The following is a 24,596-nucleotide window of genomic DNA, read 5'->3' as shown; positions in this document are numbered from 1 at the left end:
CTAGCGTCTGAGAAGTGATGAATCTCTCTCTTTGTGATTTTCCCAAACCCAGCTGGGACATTGTAACGAGGTATGTTGACCTTCTCTAAGTTGGACAAATCAACCTTCCATCGCTCCCACCTTGGCAGCAAAACACTGGGCAAAGGATCATCCCAGCTCATGCCGTTTCTGCATGTTTCTTGAAGAACAGCCTTTCCTTTGAGCACGAATGGTGCAAGAAACCCTAGGGGATCAAACAACGAGGCCACTGTGGACAATATACCTCTACGTGTTGTCAGTTGAGTTTTGGGGTTAACACGAAATCTGAAGCTATCCTCTCCGAGATCCCAGTAAATGCCCAGGACTCTCTCCAAATGCTGATTCGTGAGGGAAAGATTTATTGCGGTAACATCTACTGCACGGTCACCGGGCGGTATACTCTCCAAAACTGTCTTGTTGTTAGATACAAACTTATGCAACCTCAAACCTCCCAGTCCACAAAGATGACGAGCTTCTTGAGCCAGCTGGATGCCCTTCTCTGTGTTTTCGACACTGGCAATTCCATCATCCATGTAGAAATCTCTCATGATGAATTTTGCACCGAGGGAGTGTGAATGTTCACCCTTTCGAGCAAGATGCTTCAATCCATAGTTGGCACACCCTGGAGACGATGATGCTCCGAAGAGATGCACTTTCATACGGAATGTTTGTGACTGAGAGTTGCAATCTCCATTGCTCCACCAGAGAAATCTCAAGTAATTTCGGTCTGCCTCATCAACGTGGAACTGATGGAACATGCGCTCAATGTCACATATCAAGGCTACTGGATGTTGTCTGAATCGCAACAGAACGCCAGTCAGTCTATTCATCAGATCAGGGCCTGTGAGCAGGTGGTCATTTAGACTGATTCCCTTGTATCGGGCTGAGCAGTCGAAGACTACACGAAATTTCCCTGGCTTCTTTGAGTGAAACACTCCATGATGTGGAATGTACCAATTTTCTCCTTCCTTCCCTTCATCAATCGCTCTTTCCGCATCGCCTTTCTCGATAATCTCTTCCATGAACTTCACATAGTGTTGTTTGTATTCCTTGTCCCTATCTAATTTCCGTTTGAGATGTTGAAGTCTCACAGCTGCAAGAGTTTTATTGTCCAGAAGGCAAGGTCTTTGCTTGAAAGGAAGTGGCATTTCCAAGTGCTGGTCTTTGTTCATTTTGATGTTCTCTTCTAACCTTTTCAGAAACAAGATATCCTCCTGAGAAACCACCCTTGCATTTTCATTAGTATCCTTGAAATCCAATTCCAATACTCGAATGAGATCTGTAGGTGTTAAAGAGGGAACTTCCTTGACAGACACTCTGTGACATAGGTTAACACCGCTTAGTGCTTCATGATGTTCTAAGGAAGGCCCCACGATGCTCCATCCCAGGTCTGTGCGAATAGCATAAGGCTCATTGTCTGCTCCAAGAATCACTTCTCTGGGTGCCAAGGCTCTGGAACAATTATATCCTATCAACAGACCAACCTCACAGTCTTGAAGTGGGGGAATTTTATCTGTCAGGGTAGAGAGATGTTTCCATCGTTTGGCTGTATCCATTGTGGGAATGTGCGTACGGTCCACGGGGATGCATAGCTTTGTGTATGCAGGGGGTAGCTCTAGGACTACTGAAGAATTAAAGCCTCTGACTCTGAGACCTGACACTCTCTCACTTGACATACGGAGATCCTTTCCTACCATGGTAGTAAGACGAAGAGTCACTGGGCATTTCTCTGCATTTAGGCCTTGACTAACTGTTTGTTCGATGAAGAATGTGTCACTTTGAGTGTCTAATAGAGCATAGACGAGCTTCTCCGAAACTGGGTCACTTTGTGAGGACAACCACACGGGAACAATCATGGAGGTATTGGCAGATGTACTTCCCGATTCTACACTCAAGGATGTTGTCTTAACCTTCTCGCGTGCATGCTCAGAGTTTTGAACAATGGGTGACTTGATTCTTTTAAAGAAGCTGTCTTCATGCAAACAAGTAGGATGTCTTCCCTTGCATGTATTACAGATATGTCTGCGTCGACAATCTCTAGCACTGTGACCGAGCTTTAGACATCCATAGCACAGCTTTGTGTCCTTGATGAACTGTCTCCTTTCTTCTAGAGGTTTAGAAGTAAACTTAGAACAATCATAAATTTGATGTTCACTGTCTTGACAAAACAAACATGGCTTAGTGACGTGAATAGTGGGCCTTGGATCCTCATACTGTGTGATCATCTTCGTATGAAAGACATTGGCCTTGTTCTTACTAGACTTAAAGTTATATTTATCCTTATTTGCTTCCACCTGAAGAGCATAGAAGGAAGTAATGGGGTTGCAGGATATCTCAGCCTCAGCTGACAAAAAGCTGGCAAAATCATGGAAGGTTGGGAATTCTTCCGTTTCAATCAGTGTTTGGGTAGCTTGACGATTCCAGCGGACAGCCGCCCAATCAGGAAGTTTGCTAACAAGCTTTCTGTTCTCTTCACAGTCATTCAGGATTTCTAGTCCCTTCACATAAGGCATAGCGTCATTGCATGCATTACAGAAATCTGAGAAACTTCTGAGTCCGTCAGCATCCTTAGACTGAATTCTGGGCCAGCTTGCGAGTTTTTCTCTGAATGCTCTCTGTATGAGAAAGGGCTGTCCATAACGATCTTGAAGTCTTTTCCATGCATCCTTGTAAGCATCTTCGTCATTTCTATAAAACATGCCTTCTAAAGCCTTCCGAGCAGGACCGGTGACATACTTCTTCAGGTAATATAGCTTATCTGCTGAGGAGACATGCGTTTTATCAATGAGCGACTGGAAGGACGCTTTCAACTCAATGAAATGAATAGGGTCACCATTGAAGACTGTAGGCTCTGGTGTAGGAAGTCTGTTCAATGTCATACTGTCTTGGACGGCCTGTGCAAGATAAGACACATCAGCATTGGGAGGTGGCGATGACGTTTTGTTGTTGGGGGTTTGCTTAACATGGTGGTTATCTGCAGACTTAATGTTTGCTTCCTGATTATAGACATCCAATCTCGCTCTTGCTGCTCTTATATCTTTTACTGCACGCAGTCTTTCCAACTCCTCCTTCTGGGCATCAAGATCTCGCCTTTGCTTCTCTTCCAAAAGCTGTATCCTTTCCTTCATTTTCTTTTCCTGCTGAAGCGCTTCATATTCTGCTTCCTTAGCTGCTAGCTCAGCTGCTGCCTCTGTTCGTTTGACCAGTACCATAGATCTTGCTGTGGACTGACTTATAGGTACACTAGATGTGGAGCTGGATCTGGAGTTTGAGACTGTTGATCCATAGACAGAGCGGGCGGAGTGCTAGCGGAAGTAATGATACACTGCTTCGCGGCAGAACGGAACATGCGTGACGTCATGTGAAAAGGGCGTATTAGTCTTCCCGCGATATAAACGATAAATTCTAGTCGATGACGTATTTCTTTGTGAGACCCATTCACAGCTCGTATGTGAAGCGAAAACGGGTATAGCGGAGAGCGGACGTGAAGCTGAGAAAGAGTTTGCACTAAAAGACGAGCTCTAAATCTCGTTTAGGTTGGCACTGTAGATGCATCCGAGTTAATGTTTAGTTTCACTTTCGTTTCATTTAATTCGTTTGTTAAGTATTCGTTGATAGTTATAATACGTTACACCACAACATTTAGTTTGGCTAAAAGTATTTATAAATATTCGTTAGATGTTATGCGCGCGTGCGAAAATGGTTTAATATGATTTCTTGCCGGTTAGATGAACGGAGCGTCCCGTGCGCAGCTCGCGCCCACATGTGCTTTCATAGCGACACAGCGTGCACAGCACTGCTGCCTGTTTACATACGGTACAAATGCGAGTTTGTATTACGTTATTTTAAATACGTTTAGGAGTGTATGAAAGCATGGATTATTTAATTAGATTTCTTCTATCCGCATTTTTCTGTTCTCCTTCTGTAGCGCGAGTCACAGACAGATTCAGTGTATGTTGCTGTGAGAAGAGAAGGTTCACACAGTTCAAGAGAGTGATTGACAGCGTGATGCGATCGATCGTTTCCACCCAACAATAGAATATATACAGTTTTAGGTATGACATGATGTGTTTATTGAGCTTTAGTTCATTTAACTTTTCTTTACTACAACCTTTTGAAGTCGAATCTCACTATTATATTTTATATTTACAAAAATACTGTAGGTATATTTTAGGAGCTGTTTGATTTGGGGTAACTTTTACTTTTTGATAATATTTGTTTTTCTGAGGGTCTAGACTACATGCAGCTACTATCACTTGACGCAAAAAACAGCGGTGGATGGCGTTATGGATATATCGTCATTTTTATCGTTATCGCAACAAATACCAGGAATTACCGTGATAGAGTTTTAGGGCCATATCGCCCATCCCTATTATATAGCAACCATTATGGTGATCAGTGTTTGCTCTTCACCCTTAACTTTTATACACTACTTTTACTTTGCCTGCTGTCATTGTTGGTTTAAGAATCACAATTATTATGGCACAAAAATTTGAAGTAAACCCACCCTGAGAATACTGGCTAATTAGTGATAACGATATCCACTGATCTCTTGTTGTATTTTTAGTCTGGTTATCATTTTTACATCATTATACAGCTTGAGACAAAGCAGTGTCGGGGCAGATGAGACGTTTGGAAGGATTTCTTGAACCATTACATGATATAAAGTTCTTGAGAGATTTTTTTTTGAGAAACACAATCATCAAGAATCAGCATATTAAACTCTCCAATGGTGATAATCAGCAGAAGACGACTTCACGCTTCAATGCATATGCTGGGTAACATCATAGTTCAAAACTCATTAATGACTCAGCATGCATTGCAGCATGAAGCTTCTCAGTTGATTCTTACCATTGTTGAAATTCATACACTGAGTCTTGATGTATTTTTGTCTAAATTATAAATTGTTGCAATGCTTATGTGCATAATGCATTTAGAAGACCTTTGTAGGGGTGTAATGATACACTCAGCTCACGATTCGGTACATATCTCGATGCTGGGTTCACGATACGATACACATCTCGATATTTTGAACAAAATCAGTAACTTTTTTTGTTGCACATACAACTCAATAAAGAATTTTAACATTTTAAGGCTTAACTGAACCTGCTGTACTGCAGGTTTGTCACTGGGTGTCAATTTTGACAGCAAATTTTGATTTAGGTTTAGTCGTAGTCTTTTGACTAAAATGCAATTTAGTTTTAGTCATATTTTAGTCATCCCCATCATTTTATTATAGTCGACAAAATCTACATTATATTTAGTCTACTAAAATCTATCTAGTTTAACTAATTTAAATGGTGTAATTAAATGTTCCATACAAAGATTTAACTGTTTTGACATAATTTACTTTACCTTAGAATTAAATTAAACCAGGTCATTACCTTTATTTTTCAGAAAAGTTCAGTAACTACTGGATATGCATTGTTACAACACAGAGAATATTAGACCATGAACGACATGTAGTTCATTCAGTCTCATTTTGACTCAGTTGACTCGTTCGTTCAGTGAAGGGTATATTCATTCAGTACATTCAACCAATGAAACGCTCTGACAGAGCTCACACTCAAACGCTATTGGCTCATGTCTCTTTGAAGCTGCACTGTCTTTGCTTGAGACAGTAATGAATGAGAAATATCTTTCAAAAAGACATTACATAAACTGCATTACATTTCTTCAATCATGCAAATCACATACTTGGTTCGATTTTTAGCATGTCATTCAATCTTTTAATCTACAGTACGACTCACTTCTCTAATCGGTACAGCGCTGGTTTCTTTTGGCTTTATGTTGCATATCACGTTATGCAGCAGCTCACGTTAGCAGATAAACTAACATTGGCATATAAAAACATGTGTGCTTGCCTTTGTAATGAGTTTCGGGGTGACTCGCCAGCAGTCACGCTTCAAGTTTGCTTTGTTTTACCGGCGATTGTGAGGGAAAATAAGACGCTTTGTAAATCACGTGGAGACACAGATTGTGTGTGCTTCCCCTTCTCCCAGAGACTTCTCTCTCTACCGCATATGTGAGATAAGCACACGTGACGCACTGGTGCAGAGTAGGTAGCGTTTCGACCGCTCAACGAATACAATTAAACATCATATCGTAAAATATCCCCATCTCTCTTCGACGCGCATCGTGACATTTTTGCATCGCGAAATATCGTAGTACGAAGCAGGGGCGCAAAAATGGGGTATGCAGTATATGCGGTGCATAGGGGCGCCGCACAAGTGGGGGCGCCATTGTGCCAAAATATTATTTAACTTTTTTTTAAATAAAACGTTATAAAAAATATAACAAAAAAGTCATTATCTAAAACGTTTTAGTTTCACTTTTGTCTAGCATTTTAAACGAGTTCAATAAATATATAATTTATTTAATCAAGTTATTATGTCAACAAATAACTCTTTTACAGTCAAATGACCAAATGGATCGAGCAAAGAAACTTCCCAAAGCGCAGAACAGAAGATGAAAATTTAAAGTAAATTGACAAGTAAAAAACAAGTTATTTAATGTTGCCTGAGAGGTAGTTCATATTATAATACAATATCAGGTCACCTCTAGGTAGGGTTGGGAATCGAAAATCAATTCCAATTTGGAATCGGAATCGAAAGGCTAGGAATCGGATCGGAATCGAAAGGAATATGAATCGGATACTTGAGATTAAAATTTGAATTCCTCTTATCAATTCCTGTGTGCATATTTTCAGAAAAGTACATGCGTTGCATGATCTGCTGATATCTCAATAAAAGCCCTTATGAAAATTATCAATATTTTTTACTATAGTGAGCATAGTTTAGCTATAGAATTTGCATCAAAGCACAGGAATCACAAATTAACCATAGTTGCATTATAGTAACTGCAGTTTAACCATGATGTAGTTCAACTATGATAATACAAATTGTAATAAATCAGAAAAGGTGTTTCTATGTGTAAATATACACAAAACGGTGCTCATAAATATATAAATATATTTTGCAAACAAGTCAATAAGCAGGCTAAATGACCATACAGGTTGATATCTAAATGTTTTACTTCAACTGTGGAATCGAAACTGGGAATCGATAAGAATCGAAATCGATAAGCAGAATCGGAATTGGAATCGATAAAATTGAAACGATTCCCAACCCTACCTCTAGGCCTACATCTTTGGCGCTTATCAAATAAATCTATGTTTGTGAAGGAGCTTTATAATTACATTCGGGAGAGTCTGAGACGGTTGTTAAAGCTGTTAAGTCTCCCACTATCACGCATTATCGGGTTCTTCATTAATCGTCGGACGCGTTTGTCCCCATATGACAACGCGAGCTGTAAATAACCCTCAGTTATTAGTTTTAAAATTTTACACAATCAAAAATTATTCTGATATTATTTCTCGTAATTCTATATTTTCTTAAGTATAGTGGTGTCTATTTTAATTTGAAATGTTATTTTGCCCGCTTTAAGTTATTCTGCCTAGAGACCCTTATTCTGAAAAAAGGCTACTTGCCGGAAATGCAAACGGACCGCTCGCGCGTGGTAGAGTATATACACGGAAGATCGCATAGAGACGGAGACACGGAACCACGCGTTCACGGATTCACGGAGTTTAATGATACAATTACGGACACTTTCAAGTGAATTTAGGCATCTAGTCACTGTTTGTTGTTTAATTTTGTTGTTTAGCACCTGGTTGGAAGGGGGAACAAGGTATTCATGTATATTTATACTCATATAACTTAGCGTGTCTTGACTCTGTGATTGTTTTGTATGTATTTGCTTGATTTATGAGTCATTTTATGTTGGCTAGGATAAATGTTAGTATTGACTTCGTAATTTTGCTATATGTCAATATCATTTATTCATCTTTTCTAGCTCTTACGTTGTTGTGACGTTGTTGTGAAGCTAATAAGGACAATAAACAAAGAAAGAAAACCGTACAATATCAGTGCCAGAGCTACATCCTTTATTATTTCTTCCGGGCTGCTACAGTAAGAGCTTGTTTTTAGCAATTTCACGCACTGATGACAACACTGATCGCACAATATTGATGCAAGGAAGAGGCTCTCCTGTAAGAAAAATGGAAGTATCTGGCAGCATGTCTTTACAAAGGGATACAGATGTAGAGCAGACGGAACCCCCTTACGAAGGAAAAGACGAAGAGGAGCTACGCCGCTCTGTTCGCAAACGGATTCCAACAGACAGAATGCTCGTCTATCAAGGTGAGGAGGCGCAAAAGGCAGAGAAAAGGTTTGGACATCTGTATGATCAGTGGAAGGTAGAGGCTCGCAAGGCAAGAGAGCAGCTGAAATCAGATATTTCTGAGAGCGTACTTGCAACACTCATAGACACCTTAGAGAAGGAAAGGGATAATGTGATGAACATGTATGAGAAGGTTCGAGTCCACAAGACCCCAAGTATCGAAACCAGACGACGGATAGATGCATGTGAAGCTGTAACCAAGGACATTGTGAAGATCGCCTTTGAGAGGATCTCAGGTATTGATGGGCACTTCGATGATGCAAGGGTACGACAGGGTCTTTGTGAGCTGCTCGATCGAGACTATNACCGGTCCTGCTCGGAAGGCTTTAGAAGGCATGTTTTATAGAAATGACGAAGAAGCTTACAAGGATGCATGGAAAAGACTTCAAGATCGTTATGGACAGCCCTTTCTCATACAGAGAGCATTCAGAGAAAAACTCGCAAGCTGGCCCAGAATTCAGTCTAAGGATGCTGACGGACTCAGAAGTTTCTCAGATTTCTGTAATGCATGCAAGACATACTTCTTCAGGTAATATAGCTTATCTGCTGAGGAGACATGCGTTTTATCAATGAGCGACTGGAAGGACGCTTTCCACTCAATGAAATGAATAGGGTCACCATTGAAGACTGTAGGCTCTGGTGTAGGAAGTCTGTTCAATGTCATACTGTCTTGGACGGCCTGTGCAAGATAAGACACATCAGCATTGGGAGGTGGCGATGACGTTTTGTTGTTGGGGGTTTGCTTAACATGGTGGTTATCTGCAGACTTAATGTTTGCTTCCTGATTATAGACATCCAATCTCGCTCTTGCTGCTCTTATATCTTTTACTGCACGCAGTCTTTCCAACTCCTCCTTCTGGGCATCAAGATCTCGCCTTTGCTTCTCTTCCAAAAGCTGTATCCTTTCCTTCATTTTCTTTTCCTGCTGAAGCGCTTCATATTCTGCTTCCTTAGCTGCTAGCTCAGCTGCTGCCTCTGTTCGTTTGACCAGTACCATAGATCTTGCTGTGGACTGACTTATAGGTACACTAGATGTGGAGCTGGATCTGGAGTTTGAGACTGTTGATCCATAGACAGAGCGGGCATAGTCTCGATCGAGCAGCTCACAAAGACCCTGTCGTACCCTTGCATCATCGAAGTGCCCATCAATACCTGAGATCCTCTCAAAGGCGATCTTCACAATGTCCTTGGTTACAGCTTCACATGCATCTATCCGTCGTCTGGTTTCGTTTCTTGGGGTCTTGTGGACTCGAACCTTCTCATACATGTTCGTCACATTATCCCTTTCCTTCTCTAAGGTGTCTATGAGTGTTGCAAGTACGCTCTCAGAAATATCTGATTTCAGCTGCTCTCTTGCCTTGCGAGCCTCTACCTTCCACTGATCATACAGATGTCCAAACCTTTTCTCTGCCTTTTGCGCCTCCTCACCTTGATAGACGAGCATTCTGTCTGTTGGAATCCGTTTGCGAACAGAGCGGCGTAGCTCCTCTTCGTCTTTTCCTTCGTAAGGGGGTTCCGTCTGCTCTACATCTGTATCCCTTTGTAAAGACATGCTGCCAGATACTTCCATTTTTCTTACAGGAGAGCCTCTTCCTTGCATCAATATTGTGCGATCAGTGTTGTCATCAGTGCGTGAAATTGCTAAAAACAAGCTCTTACTGTAGCAGCCCGGAAGAAATAATAAAGGATGTAGCTCTGGCACTGATATTGTACGGTTTTCTTTCTTTGTTTATTGTCCTTATTAGCTTCACAACAACGTCACAACAACGTAAGAGCTAGAAAAGATGAATAAATGATATTGACATATAGCAAAATTACGAAGTAAATACTAACATTTATCCTAGCCAACATAAAATGACTCATAAATCAAGCAAATACATACAAAACAATCACAGAGTCAAGACACGATAAGTTATATGAGTATAAATATACATGAATACCTTGTTCCCCCTTCCAACCAGGTGCTAAACAACAAAATTAAACAACAAACAGTGACTAGATGCCTAAATTCACTTGAAAGTGTCCGTAATTGTATCATTAAACTCCGTGAATCCGTGAACGCGTGGTTCCGTGTCTCCGTCTCTATGCGATCTTCCGTGTATATACTCTACCACGCGCGAGCGGTCCGTTTGCATTTCCGGCAAGTCGCCTTTTTTCAGAATAAGGGTCTCTAGGCAGAATAACTTAAAGCGGGCAAAATAACATTTCAAATTAAAATAGACACCACTATACTTAAGAAAATATAGAATTACGAGAAATAATATCAGAATAATTTTTGATTGTGTAAAATTTTAAAACTAATAACTGAGGGTTATTTACAGCTCGCGTTGTCATATGGGGACAAACGCGTCCGACGATTAATGAAGAACCCGATAATGCGTGATAGTGGGAGACTTAACAGCTTTAACAACCGTCTCAGACTCTCCCGAATGTAATTATAAAGCTCCTTCACAAACATAGATTTATTTGATAAGCGCCAAAGATGTAGGCCTAGAGGTAGGGTTGGGAATCGTTTCAATTTTATCGATTCCAATTCCGATTCTGCTTATCGATTTCGATTCTTATCGATTCCCAGTTTCGATTCCACAGTTGAAGTAAAACATTTAGATATCAACCTGTATGGTCATTTAGCCTGCTTATTGACTTGTTTGCAAAATATATTTATATATTTATGAGCACCGTTTTGTGTATATTTACACATAGAAACACCTTTTCTGATTTATTACAATTTGTATTATCATAGTTGAACTACATCATGGTTAAACTGCAGTTACTATAATGCAACTATGGTTAATTTGTGATTCCTGTGCTTTGATGCAAATTCTATAGCTAAACTATGCTCACTATAGTAAAAAATATTGATAATTTTCATAAGGGCTTTTATTGAGATATCAGCAGATCATGCAACGCATGTACTTTTCTGAAAATATGCACACAGGAATTGATAAGAGGAATTCAAATTTTAATCTCAAGTATCCGATTCATATTCCTTTCGATTCCGATCCGATTCCTAGCCTTTCGATTCCGATTCCAAATTGGAATTGATTTTCGATTCCCAACCCTACCTAGAGGTGACCTGATATTGTATTATAATATGAACTACCTCTCAGGCAACATTAAATAACTTGTTTTTTACTTGTCAATTTACTTTAAATTTTCATCTTCTGTTCTGCGCTTTGGGAAGTTTCTTTGCTCGATCCATTTGGTCATTTGACTGTAAAAGAGTTATTTGTTGACATAATAACTTGATTAAATAAATTATATATTTATTGAACTCGTTTAAAATGCTAGACAAAAGTGAAACTAAAACGTTTTAGATAATGACTTTTTTGTTATATTTTTTATAACGTTTTATTTAAAAAAAAGTTAAATAATATTTTGGCACAATGGCGCCCCCACTTGTGCGGCGCCCCTATGCACCGCATATACTGCATACCCCATTTTTGCGCCCCTGCTTCGTACTACGATATTTCGCGATGCAAAAATGTCACGATGCGCGTCGAAGAGAGATGGGGATATTTTACGATATGATGTTTAATTGTATTCGTTGAGCGGTCGAAACGCTACCTACTCTGCACCAGTGCGTCACGTGTGCTTATCTCACATATGCGGTAGAGAGAGAAGTCTCTGGGAGAAGGGGAAGCACACACAATCTGTGTCTCCACGTGATTTACAAAGCGTCTTATTTTCCCTCACAATCGCCGGTAAAACAAAGCAAACTTGAAGCGTGACTGCTGGCGAGTCACCCCGAAACTCATTACAAAGGCAAGCACACATGTTTTTATATGCCAATGTTAGTTTATCTGCTAACGTGAGCTGCTGCATAACGTGATATGCAACATAAAGCCAAAAGAAACCAGCGCTGTACCGATTAGAGAAGTGAGTCGTACTGTAGATTAAAAGATTGAATGACATGCTAAAAATCGAACCAAGTATGTGATTTGCATGATTGAAGAAATGTAATGCAGTTTATGTAATGTCTTTTTGAAAGATATTTCTCATTCATTACTGTCTCAAGCAAAGACAGTGCAGCTTCAAAGAGACATGAGCCAATAGCGTTTGAGTGTGAGCTCTGTCAGAGCGTTTCATTGGTTGAATGTACTGAATGAATATACCCTTCACTGAACGAACGAGTCAACTGAGTCAAAATGAGACTGAATGAACTACATGTCGTTCATGGTCTAATATTCTCTGTGTTGTAACAATGCATATCCAGTAGTTACTGAACTTTTCTGAAAAATAAAGGTAATGACCTGGTTTAATTTAATTCTAAGGTAAAGTAAATTATGTCAAAACAGTTAAATCTTTGTATGGAACATTTAATTACACCATTTAAATTAGTTAAACTAGATAGATTTTAGTAGACTAAATATAATGTAGATTTTGTCGACTATAATAAAATGATGGGGATGACTAAAATATGACTAAAACTAAATTGCATTTTAGTCAAAAGACTACGACTAAACCTAAATCAAAATTTGCTGTCAAAATTGACACCCAGTGACAAACCTGCAGTACAGCAGGTTCAGTTAAGCCTTAAAATGTTAAAATTCTTTATTGAGTTGTATGTGCAACAAAAAAAGTTACTGATTTTGTTCAAAATATCGAGATGTGTATCGTATCGTGAACCCAGCATCGAGATATGTACCGAATCGTGAGCTGAGTGTATCATTACACCCCTACAAAGGTCTTCTAAATGCATTATGCACATAAGCATTGCAACAATTTATAATTTAGACAAAAATACATCAAGACTCAGTGTATGAATTTCAACAATGGTAAGAATCAACTGAGAAGCTTCATGCTGCAATGCATGCTGAGTCATTAATGAGTTTTGAACTATGATGTTACCCAGCATATGCATTGAAGCGTGAAGTCGTCTTCTGCTGATTATCACCATTGGAGAGTTTAATATGCTGATTCTTGATGATTGTGTTTCTCAAAAAAAAATCTCTCAAGAACTTTATATCATGTAATGGTTCAAGAAATCCTTCCAAACGTCTCATCTGCCCCGACACTGCTTTGTCTCAAGCTGTATAATGATGTAAAAATGATAACCAGACTAAAAATACAACAAGAGATCAGTGGATATCGTTATCACTAATTAGCCAGTATTCTCAGGGTGGGTTTACTTCAAATTTTTGTGCCATAATAATTGTGATTCTTAAACCAACAATGACAGCAGGCAAAGTAAAAGTAGTGTATAAAAGTTAAGGGTGAAGAGCAAACACTGATCACCATAATGGTTGCTATATAATAGGGATGGGCGATATGGCCCTAAAACTCTATCACGGTAATTCCTGGTATTTGTTGCGATAACGATAAAAATGACGATATATCCATAACGCCATCCACCGCTGTTTTTTGCGTCAAGTGATAGTAGCTGCATGTAGTCTAGACCCTCAGAAAAACAAATATTATCAAAAAGTAAAAGTTACCCCAAATCAAACAGCTCCTAAAATATACCTACAGTATTTTTGTAAATATAAAATATAATAGTGAGATTCGACTTCAAAAGGTTGTAGTAAAGAAAAGTTAAATGAACTAAAGCTCAATAAACACATCATGTCATACCTAAAACTGTATATATTCTATTGTTGGGTGGAAACGATCGATCGCATCACGCTGTCAATCACTCTCTTGAACTGTGTGAACCTTCTCTTCTCACAGCAACATACACTGAATCTGTCTGTGACTCGCGCTACAGAAGGAGAACAGAAAAATGCGGATAGAAGAAATCTAATTAAATAATCCATGCTTTCATACACTCCTAAACGTATTTAAAATAACGTAATACAAACTCGCATTTGTACCGTATGTAAACAGGCAGCAGTGCTGTGCACGCTGTGTCGCTATGAAAGCACATGTGGGCGCGAGCTGCGCACGGGACGCTCCGTTCATCTAACCGGCAAGAAATCATATTAAACCATTTTCGCACGCGCGCATAACATCTAACGAATATTTATAAATACTTTTAGCCAAACTAAATGTTGTGGTGTAACGTATTATAACTATCAACGAATACTTAACAAACGAATTAAATGAAACGAAAGTGAAACTAAACATTAACTCGGATGCATCTACAGTGCCAACCTAAACGAGATTTAGAGCTCGTCTTTTAGTGCAAACTCTTTCTCAGCTTCACGTCCGCTCTCCGCTATACCCGTTTTCGCTTCACATACGAGCTGTGAATGGGTCTCACAAAGAAATACGTCATCGACTAGAATTTATCGTTTATATCGCGGGAAGACTAATACGCCCTTTTCACATGACGTCACGCATGTTCCGTTCTGCCGCGAAGCAGTGTATCATTACTTCCGCTAGCACTCCAGTTCATAAGGTGGCGGTAATGCACCTATAAGCTGATTTGCCAACCGCCAGTAAAACTCAAGAAGAAGAAGACGTTACTTCCACTAGCGCCTCAGAATGGAGTTTACCAAGTGGATTGCACATCTGCCACAAATACGTCTAGATGATGTACAACGTCTTGCAGACAAATTTTCGCTAATGACAAGATCAAAGCTAGAGAAAGGATACAAATTCTTCGTTGAAGAGTACCTGTTTGATTATGAAGGTAAGTGTTTTGTTTTCTTTTTGTGTTAGCGAAGGCGCTAGGATAAGTACTTGAATACGTGTTCTGTCAGTTTTTTTTCTCGCTGTTGTTAAATTCCAGCGCGAAGGCAAAACGGAAGTTCTTCTTCTTCTTCTTCTTGTTTGTTGCAAGACGGATGTTCTGATACACTGCTTTGCAAAAAGGCGGAAGTTAAGTGACGTCATTGTGAAAAGGGCGTATTCCTATTGTGTGGGGAATTTTACCGGTATATCGCAAACGATATAATATCGCCCACGATATAATATCGCCCATCCCTACTATATAAAATAAATTCACATCAAGCTCACATATTACTCACACTGTCACAGTAGTAAGAGAATGGTGAGACATCACTGTGATCATTGCATGACCTTACGTGTTGACTGGGTGGTATATGTGGGAACTGTGTAAGAAGCCCACTTAATTCTTAGAGTTATAGATAAGAATAAAATACTAAATCTAAAATAAGTAACTAAGTCACATCTATTTGTGTTTCTCCTTATTTTTCCAAATTAAAATATTTCAGACATCAATGAATGTTCGAAAGATCCACTGCAATGTAAGGATGATCAATACTGCCTGAACACAGACGGTTCTTTTTCATGTAAAGGTTAGTTTAAACACATTATTAAGAAGGTCCACATAAATTATGTACTCTGTATAAAAGACGTCTGTTAAATTTTTTTTATTTTTCAGCCTGTAATACAAAGTGCTCTGGCTGTAAAGGACCTGGTGCTGATAGCTGCCTCACATGTGCTGTCGGCTATAAGGATGAAGGAGGCACCTGCACAGGTCTGAATTACCTGCATGCCCACACACATTGTGTAATGTTGTGATATTTTGTGTAACACTCAATGTCAGCTGTACACTCACCGGCCACTTTATTAGCTAAACCTGTTCAATTGTTTTTTAACACAAATTGCTATCACATGGCAGCAACTCAATGCATCTAGGCATCTAGACGTGGTGAAGACAACTCGCTGAAGTTTAAACCGAGCATCAGAGACTTGGTCTACTCTAGTGCGTTTTAGTTTTCAAAACGCTCTTCGTCTACACTAGCGTTTTCAACCGTTTCCCAAATGCTGCCCATCCACACTGAATTGTCTGAAAACGCTTACATCCATGTACTGCGCATGAGTAAAACCTAAGACACGTCAGCATGTGTCATTTCTGTCACGCGTTAATTTACTTTCTGCCTTATTATGTGGCGGCAATGTGGAGCAAAGACAGTTTTTTTAAATAGACGGACAATGAGGTAACTGCGGGTAACACAAGACTATAAAGCTGCAAAAGTGAAAGTGAAACTCAACTCACGCTCCGCTGCCAAACAATAACTGCGAGTAATTAAATATTCGGTCTCCTAACATGCAATCTAAAGTATGCATGAACTGACATTAAAGTCCGAGTAAAGTGACATTGAAATACAGTTAGGGCCATAAATATTTGGACAGAGGCACATTTTTTGTTATTTTAGCTGTGTATCAATATGTTTTAGAGTTACAGTTTTATAATAGATATTGTCTTAAAGTGCACACTCTCAGCTTTATTTAGAGTGTATTCACATCCAGATTAGCTGAAGGATTTAGGAATTACAGCTCTTTAATATGAAGCGCCCCCCTTTTTCAAGGGACCAAAAGTAATTGGACAGTTGAATAAAAAGCTGTTTTATTCACATGTATGGGCTTTTCCTTAAATAATTTTGTCATAAATGAAGCATGTTAAAGGTCTGGAGTTGATTCTACATGTGATGTTTGCATTTGGAAGCTGTTGCTGTGAACCCACATCATGGGGTTCAGGGAGATCTCCATGCAAGTGAAACAGACCATAGTTAGATTTTAAAAACACTACACATCCGTCAGAAAGATGCCAGGAACATTAAGAGCGGCCAAATCAACAATTTGGGACATTCTGGGGGGAAAAAAACACACCGCTGAGCTCAGTAACAAAACAATCCTAGGGTCCATATGAGATCAAAGTGGTGGATGATGACATTATCCTCTCCATGATAAAGAAAAACATCTTCACAACTTCCAGACTTTCACTTTATACACAAAACCTTCTTGCCAGGATATCCACAGAGTAATGGAAAAGTAATCAGCTGTGAAAAGTGCAAAGAGACTGATGGCCAAAGCGAAAAGAGCTGGGTCAATCAGTAATCAGAATCAGAATCAGAAGAGCTTTATTGCCAAGTGTGCTTGCACACACAAGGAATTTTCTTTGGTGTTGGAAGCTTCTAGTACAGACATTCAACACAATGACAATACAATATAATACGATTTACAGTCTAAAAGATTCTAAATTGTGCATATATAAAATAAAGACTATTTTACAGAAAATGGGGGATAATAACATATAAGAGACATTGTACAGGGTAGTATATAGTAGAATAAACATATTAACAGATTGTATGTACACTTGTGCAAATGGATAATTTAGTAAGTAGAGGTAGTGTTATATACATGTATACATAAGATGTAGATATAATAAGGCACTATAGTGCACACTATAGGAGTAGTGGAAGTGGAATATTGCTCTTAAGGAGCAGTTATCTGTTTAGGAGGGAGATTGCCTGGGGGAAGAAGCTGCTTCTGTGTCTGGAAGTCCTGGTGTTTGGTGCTCTAAAGCGCCGGCCAGAGGGCAGCAGATCAAAGAGTTTGTGTGCTGGGTGTGTGGAGTCAATGATGATTTTTCTTGCCCTGTTTTTCACTCTGGAATCGTACAGGTCCTGAAGTGTGGGCAGAGGAGCACCAATAATTTTCTCAGCACTACGAACTGTCCGTTGTAGTCTTCGTAGGTCTGATTTGGTGGCCGAGCCATACCAAACAGTAATTGAAGTGCACAGAACAGATTCGATGACCACTGAGTAGAACTGGGTCAGTAGCTCCTGTGGTAGGTTGAACTTCCTCAATTGACGGAGGAAGTATAACCTCTGCTGGGCCTTCTTTACAATGGAGTCTATGTGGGACTCCCACTTCAGGTCCTGAGAGATGGTGGAGCCCAGGAACCTGAATGACTCCACAGTATCCACAGTGCTGTCCAGGATGGTGAGGGGAGGAAGTGATGGAGGGTTCCTTCTGAAATCCACTATCATCTCCACTGTCTTGAATGCATTCAGCTCTAGGTTGTTTTGACTACACCAGGCAGCCAGCTGAGCAACCTCCTTTCTGTAGGCAGATTCATCACCGTCTTGAATAAGGCCAATGACTGTGGTGTCATCTGCAAACTTCAGGAGTTTGACAGAAGGGTCTGTAGAGGTGCATTCGTTTGTGTAGAGTGAATATAGCAGTGGAGAAAGAACACATCCTTGAGGAGCTCCGGTGCTGATGGTACATGTGCTGGATTTAAATTTTCCCAACCTCACTAGCTGCTGCCTGTTCGACAGGAAGTTAATAATCCACTGACAGGTAGAGGTTGGCACAGAGAGCTGGGTAAGCTTGGGCAGGAGGAGGTCTGGGATTATGGTGTTGAAGGCCGAGCTGAAGTCTACAAACAGGATCCTGACGTAAGTCCCTGGTCTGTCTAGGTGTTGTAGGATGTAATGCAGTCCCATGTTTACTGCATCGTCCACAGACCTGTTTGCTCGGTAAGCAAACTGGAGGGGATCAAGAAGTGGTCTGGTGATGTCCTTCAGGTGGGCCAGTACAAGTCTCTCAAATGACTTCATGACCACAGATGTTAAAGCAACAGGCCTGTAGTCATTAAGTCCAGATATTTTGGGTTTCTTCTGTACAGGGATGATGGTGGAGCGTTTGAAGCATGAAGGGACTTCACACTGCTCCAAAGATCTGTTAAAAATATTAGTGAAGATGGGCGACAGCTGCTCCGCACAGACTTTCAGGCAGGAGGGTGAGACATTGTCTGGGCCTGGTGCTTTTCTGATCTTTTGTTTGCGGAAAAGCTGGCAAACATCCTCTTCGCAGATCTTAAGTGCAGGTTGAATGTCAAGAGGAGGTGTTAATGGTATAGCAGAGATAGGGTCAGGGCGGGTGTGAAGGGTGAGACTCTGCATTTCAAAACGACAATAGAAGTCGTTCAGGTCGTCAGCCAGTCGTTGATTACCCATAGACTGAGGGGATGATGGCTTGTAGTTGGTAATGTCTTTCAGGCCTTTCCACACCGATGCAGGGTCGTTGGCTGAAAACTGGTTCTTCAGCTTTTCAGAGTAGCTTCTCTTAGCTGCTCTTATCTCCTTTGTCAGTGTGTTTTTGGCCTGATTATACAAGACTTTGTCCCCACTTCTGTAAGCATCTTCTTTGGCCTGACGAAGCTGTCTCAGTTTCATTGTAAACCATGGTTTGTCATTGTTGTATGTTAAGCGAGTCCTGGTGGGAATACACATGTCCTCACAGAAGCTGATGTAGGATGTCACTGTGTCAGTTAACTCATCCAGATCAGTGGCTGCAGCTTCAAAGACACTCCAATCCGTGCAGTCGAAACAGGCTTGTAAGGCCCGCTCTGTTTCGCTGCTCCATCTCTTTGCTGTTCTTGCTACAGGCTTGGCAGATTTAAGCTTCTGTCTGTAGGTCGGAAGAAGATGAACCAGGCAATGATCAGAGAGACCCAGAGCTGCTCTGGGAACAGAGTGGTATGCATCCCGTATTGTGGTGTAACAGTGATCCAGAATGTTGCTGTCTCTGGTGGGGCATGTGATATGCTGCCTGTATTTTGGCAGCTCACGGGAGAGGTTTGCTCTGTTAAAGTCCCCAATAATAATAATAAGAGAATCCGGGTGTTGCTGCTCCGTGTCAGTGATGTAATCCGCCAGCTGTTGCAGCGCCGCGCTCGCACAAGCATGTGGAGGAATGTAAACATTCACGAGAATAAATGAGGAAAACTCGCGTGGCGAATAAAAAGGTTTGCAGTTGATAGAGAACGCTTCTAAGTACGAAAAGCACATCTTCTTCAGTGTTGTTATATCTCTGCACCAACCTTCGTTTATATAAAAACATAATCCACCACCACGTGTCTTCCCTGTTGACTCGGCAATGCGATCCGCTCTGAACAGCTGAAAACCCGGCAGATGTAACGCGCTGTCCGGTATGGTGTCATTGAGCCATGTTTCTGTGAAACACAGCGCAGCGGAGTTGGAAAAATCTTTGTTTGTCCTGGTGAGTAAGAGTATTTCGTCCGTTTTGTTGGTAAGGGAGCGGACATTCGCCAGGTGTATACTCGGCAGCGGGGTCCTAAATCCGCGTCGTCGGAGTCTGACGAGCGCACCCGCTCGCTTTCCCGCTTGCGTCTTTTAGAGCGTTTGTACAGAGCTGCGCTCCTCCGAGTAAAATGTCCAGTAAGACGTCTGAATTTTCAAAATTAGGGAAAAGATTGATAGAAGGGCATTGCTTAATTTAAGCAATTCGTCCCTGGTAAAAGTGATTAAAGAAGAGTAGCTTAAAACAGGAAAAACAAACAAAAAAGACATAAGTACTAGAGCACTCCAAACCGAGGCAGCCATCCGCGGCGCCATCTTGAATAAGATCAGAGTCTATAATTAATATGATGTATATTAATATGTATAATAATTAATAAGTAGAGGTGCACGATTGACCGGCCAGAGATCGGAATCGGCCGGTTTTTCGTATGATCGGCCCGACCGGTGACCGGCCGTCAGTCTCACGTCTCGCCGATTCCAAGCCGATCTTCTGTTCCCGTGATGCGGGCAAGAACGTCACAGCCGTCAGTACACTCAAAGCCGCAAGTAAACATGTAAACTGCGCGCGCACAGCCTGTCTTTCACGGCTCGTTTATACTCGCATGTGGGTCCACCGGACCGCGAGTCTCTGCTGACTGACGCGCATCTCTCATATCCGCTGACTGCACACGCACCATGTACTGTACAGACAAAAAGGTGCACTGTAGTTCATCTCTCGCTGCTCCGTCTACATGGGGTATGTATGCAACAGTGATGCTATTAGCATCATGCTAAACTCTGACACATGCTAAACTCATGTTGAAGTCGTTCACTCTGTGTAAAACAAACGTAAATTCCATTCAACCTGATTCCTTGTCTTACGTTAAAACTGTGGTATTTCACCTAGGTAAAATGACATTCAACACGACTTCTACTTGTTTTTAAAAATCCAAAATATAAAAAAATGAATAAATCAACCAATATATGTGATATATATCTGATTGAGTTCTTTACTAACACAAAAAACTGCAAATACATATACATCTTTAGAGTAGAATTCACTCATAAGATTTTTAACTTTTTTATTGAAGTTGCAGCAAAAATCAACCCACTTCTTTTAATACTACAGACACAAGATAAAGACAATTTATTTTACATTTCAGAAAAAATGAAATAAAGCAATGTTAGTTTCATAAACGGAAACAGACGAGAATAAAGTTGAAGTATTTTATTGTTATCTTAGACTTTTTTGAGATGAGTACAAAAATGAAAAAAGTAAATTAAGTGACATGTTTAGTTATATTTTATTATTTGTACTTCTTTTCAGTCACAGCGTTATTCAATTTAAGAGTTGTTTGGGAAAGAGAAGATTCTGTAATTTAATGCAGCTTGGAGAACTGCATTTAGGGAAATTTGGGGAAATTGTAATGTTCAATCATTTATTCAATGAAAATCAAAAAAATGTGTATTGAAGAAAAGTTAATATGGTTTTATATACAGTATACTGTCAATTTTAGTTTGTGGATAGAAAATCGGAATTGGCAGGTTTCACTTGTAATAAAATCGGAATCGGCAAAGAAATTTGCAATCAGTGCATCTCTAATAATGTCTTTTTATTGCTTTTGGCACAATTTCCCTTGACTATTTTGGGTATAAGTGATAAATTATTTAAAGAAACCCTGTCCCCAAATGATGTCCCCAATAATGGTTTGTACTGTGCTTGCAGATGTGAATGAATGCGAGCAATCAGAGGCAGTATGTATTAAAGAACACCAGGAGTGTTTTAACACAGAAGGAAGCTTTACGTGCCAATGTACCACTGGTTTTCAAGAGCAAGATGGTGTGTGTGTGAAACAGCAAGAACAAGGTTAGTTTTTGCTGTGTACACCTTTCGTGGATTTTTAAACATTACTGGTTTGATAGGGTCAACTTTAGTCTTTAGTCTTAAAGGGAACCCTGGGTATAAAGAGATGTATGGCTTAATATATTAACAATACCATTGACTTTATAAATGTGAAATAAAAAACTGTGTAACTGTCACCGTATTCTTAAACTTTGAAAAAATATTTTTACTCTGAGGCCACCATTTTATTTTGCGTCAAAATACTTGAAGTCAAATGGTTGCAACCTAAACCCGTTCTCTTAATGCTACGGCTAAGCACACACGTTTTCCACTGATGTAAATATACAGTATATCAGTAAAGTATGAAACGTCAAACATAAGATCGGATATATAAATACACAGGCACAGTAGGTGGCGGTATGTCCTCTTAACAGAAGGCTGCCTGCCATAAAACAAGAATGCGTTGAGTAAGCTTCTGTTCAACATATGCATTAAACCACAGCTTTAAATTATGGATGGGGCTTTTTCAATAAAAACAGATTTGATTATTCATTTATTTAATTTAAGTTCATAAAGACGTCAATTATATTTCATTACAGGAGTCTATTTTTTAATAGATGAGTCTACCTTATTAAAATGATTAAAAACTGGTGAGCCACAGAATTCATTAGCATAATACATTAGTGATGTGAGCAGAGCATTATGCGATCCAGGCGGCCGGTGTGTAAACTTAAAATATTTAAATTAACTTGTGATCTGAAGAGGACTTTTATGTGTTGTTATAAAGTAATTACAGATGAAGCGAAGAAGTGTTAAATAAGAAAGATTATTAGGTTCTTGTGTAGCGGTAACTTAACCCTGTGGTGAAGCAGTTTTTTATTCTCATGAAAAACACTGAATATTGAATAGCCTTTTTTAAATTTTTGAATAATTATTGAAGAGCTTATATAATTCAGTAAAATTGAATCCAAATTTTGATAGTCAGGTAATAATTGTTTCCTAAAGTAACGCGTGCCTCTGGAACCATCTGTCAAAAAACCTATAACACGCAAAAGTGGTGTGTTTTTACTAACCAATACGAAAACGCATCAATAATTATACAAAAATCTGATTGCAGTCTTTTTATTAAGGTATTCAATGAAACAATCCAATATTCATTGTTACATACCAGGATTTTGGTTATAAAAGAGGAGAAAAAAAGAAAATAGAGAGAAGATAAAACGAAATAAAATAACACATGAAAAACTGAACATGGAACAAAACAAAAAACAAAATACCTCTCCAGTACAGATGTCTAAATTTAATATTTGTAAGTAATTCATTGCATAGTTCGGTCAAACTAAATAAGACTAAATAAAATACTACAAAAACACGTGCCTTCTTGTTAAGCTTTGCGTTGGGCCATACGCAACTTGAGGACTTTGTGTATTGGAAGGATCGGTCCTGTATCTACCTCATAATCACATTCTTCAAAGTTATAGCATTACAGTATTTAGCAACATGACATGCTGTATGATGACAAAAAGTGCTGTACCGTTAACAATATATCATATATATAGCAATATACAGTATATAGTCTGTCACTGTTAACACATCTATTTTGGATTGTGAATATCTAACAATACATCAATTTGGAATGCCTGGGTACATTAACCATTTTTCAGTGGATCTGTAAATAAAACTTTACCGGCCAAGACATAAGCCTTTGGGTCACTTAAAAACAATTCTTGCTTAAGTATTAAAAATGATTTTTTAATGATAATCTTAAGTCTTGTTTACCGAGCTAGTATGAATGATCGCGTTTTTTTTTGTATTGTACACGGTCTAAACTGTGAGCAACAAAACTAGATCACTTCTCCTATAACCAGATTTATACTGCATGCAAGGGGCACTTACTGTGAATTTGTGAGGTCAGGAGTTTTATTTGCCAAACAACCGGAGTAATTTACCTTGCAGTGTAGACTCGCAGGCAATGTTTAGAATGATGTTATGCTAAATTTAATTACGTTTTAAACATTTATATCATAATTTTGTCAGCAGAAGAAAATCAGGACGTGCCTGCAATTAATTCTGAAGATTCCCAAACTCCTGATTCACCAGAAAAACACGAGGATCTCTGACGCTGGTTTGGATGCAAAAGACAACCACCAGGGGGCCATACCAACCTTCAAGAGCACTAGTATCTGCTGTAGATTAGACCGCTAATAAAATTAAGAATAATTTGCATTTACAGTACATGCTCCACAACCTGTACTCTGTGATTAAGTAACTTATATGTTTGGGGTGTGCGCGCGCATGTGTTTTTTTTTTTTAATAAAGTAAAATAAAATCTAACTAAGTTCTTTCAACATTATCCAATCACATACATTAGTTTTGACTGCCCACATAGTTTTGTGATACATATTAAAAACTGTCACAAACTAGGGCCTGAGACTCTCAAAGGTTAAATATTTAAAGGGTAAGTAGCATGAGGTCATGAAAATTACATTTCATGCAGTGTGTTATGTTGCCGTGTTTGAAAGTAAGCTGTCTGCCAAGTTGTAAGTCCAAAGGTGAATAAATAACAAAGTTATTGGCTTGTAAAAATGGGAGTCGACTCTGAATCATGCAAACAAGACATGAGCTAATCCGAGACTCTAACCGCCGCGTATCTACGTCACTAGACATAGTCCCCTTGCTACGTTTTGCTGGGACTGCCGCGAAAACTTCACTAGTCTCCTCCCCCAAAACACTGTCGCTCGTTCGTGATGCGTATGTATCATGTCTAGAACCTG

General features: G+C 39.5%; 1 protein-coding gene across 3 annotated transcripts in view; it reads left to right on the top strand.

Moving 5' to 3' along the window:
* creld2 (cysteine-rich with EGF-like domains 2) overlaps positions 1–24,156 on the top strand; it is a 35,905-nt gene extending 11,749 nt beyond the window's left edge. Inside the window, exons 7-10 of one of the 3 annotated variants that reach the window (XM_057328945.1) lie at positions 15,378–15,461; positions 15,548–15,643; positions 21,706–21,846; positions 23,863–24,156. In XM_057328945.1, the coding sequence (XP_057184928.1) occupies positions 15,378–15,461; positions 15,548–15,643; positions 21,706–21,846; positions 23,863–23,942 (401 nt within the window). In that variant the 3' untranslated portion in view covers positions 23,943–24,156. Of the gene's footprint in view, positions 1–15,377; positions 15,462–15,547; positions 15,644–21,705; positions 21,847–23,859 lie in introns of all 3 variants that reach the window. The other 2 variants (XM_057328944.1, XM_057328946.1) reach the window with 2 other exon arrangements.
* Positions 24,157–24,596: the final 440 nt, after the last annotated feature.

The sequence above is a fragment of the Triplophysa rosa genome, unplaced genomic scaffold (assembly GCF_024868665.1).
Source record: "Triplophysa rosa unplaced genomic scaffold, Trosa_1v2 scaffold9_ERROPOS8756747, whole genome shotgun sequence".
NCBI lineage: Eukaryota > Metazoa > Chordata > Actinopteri > Cypriniformes > Nemacheilidae > Triplophysa > Triplophysa rosa.
Note: the sequence above shows the minus strand (reverse complement) of the source record. Positions and strands in the feature narration are given on the sequence as shown.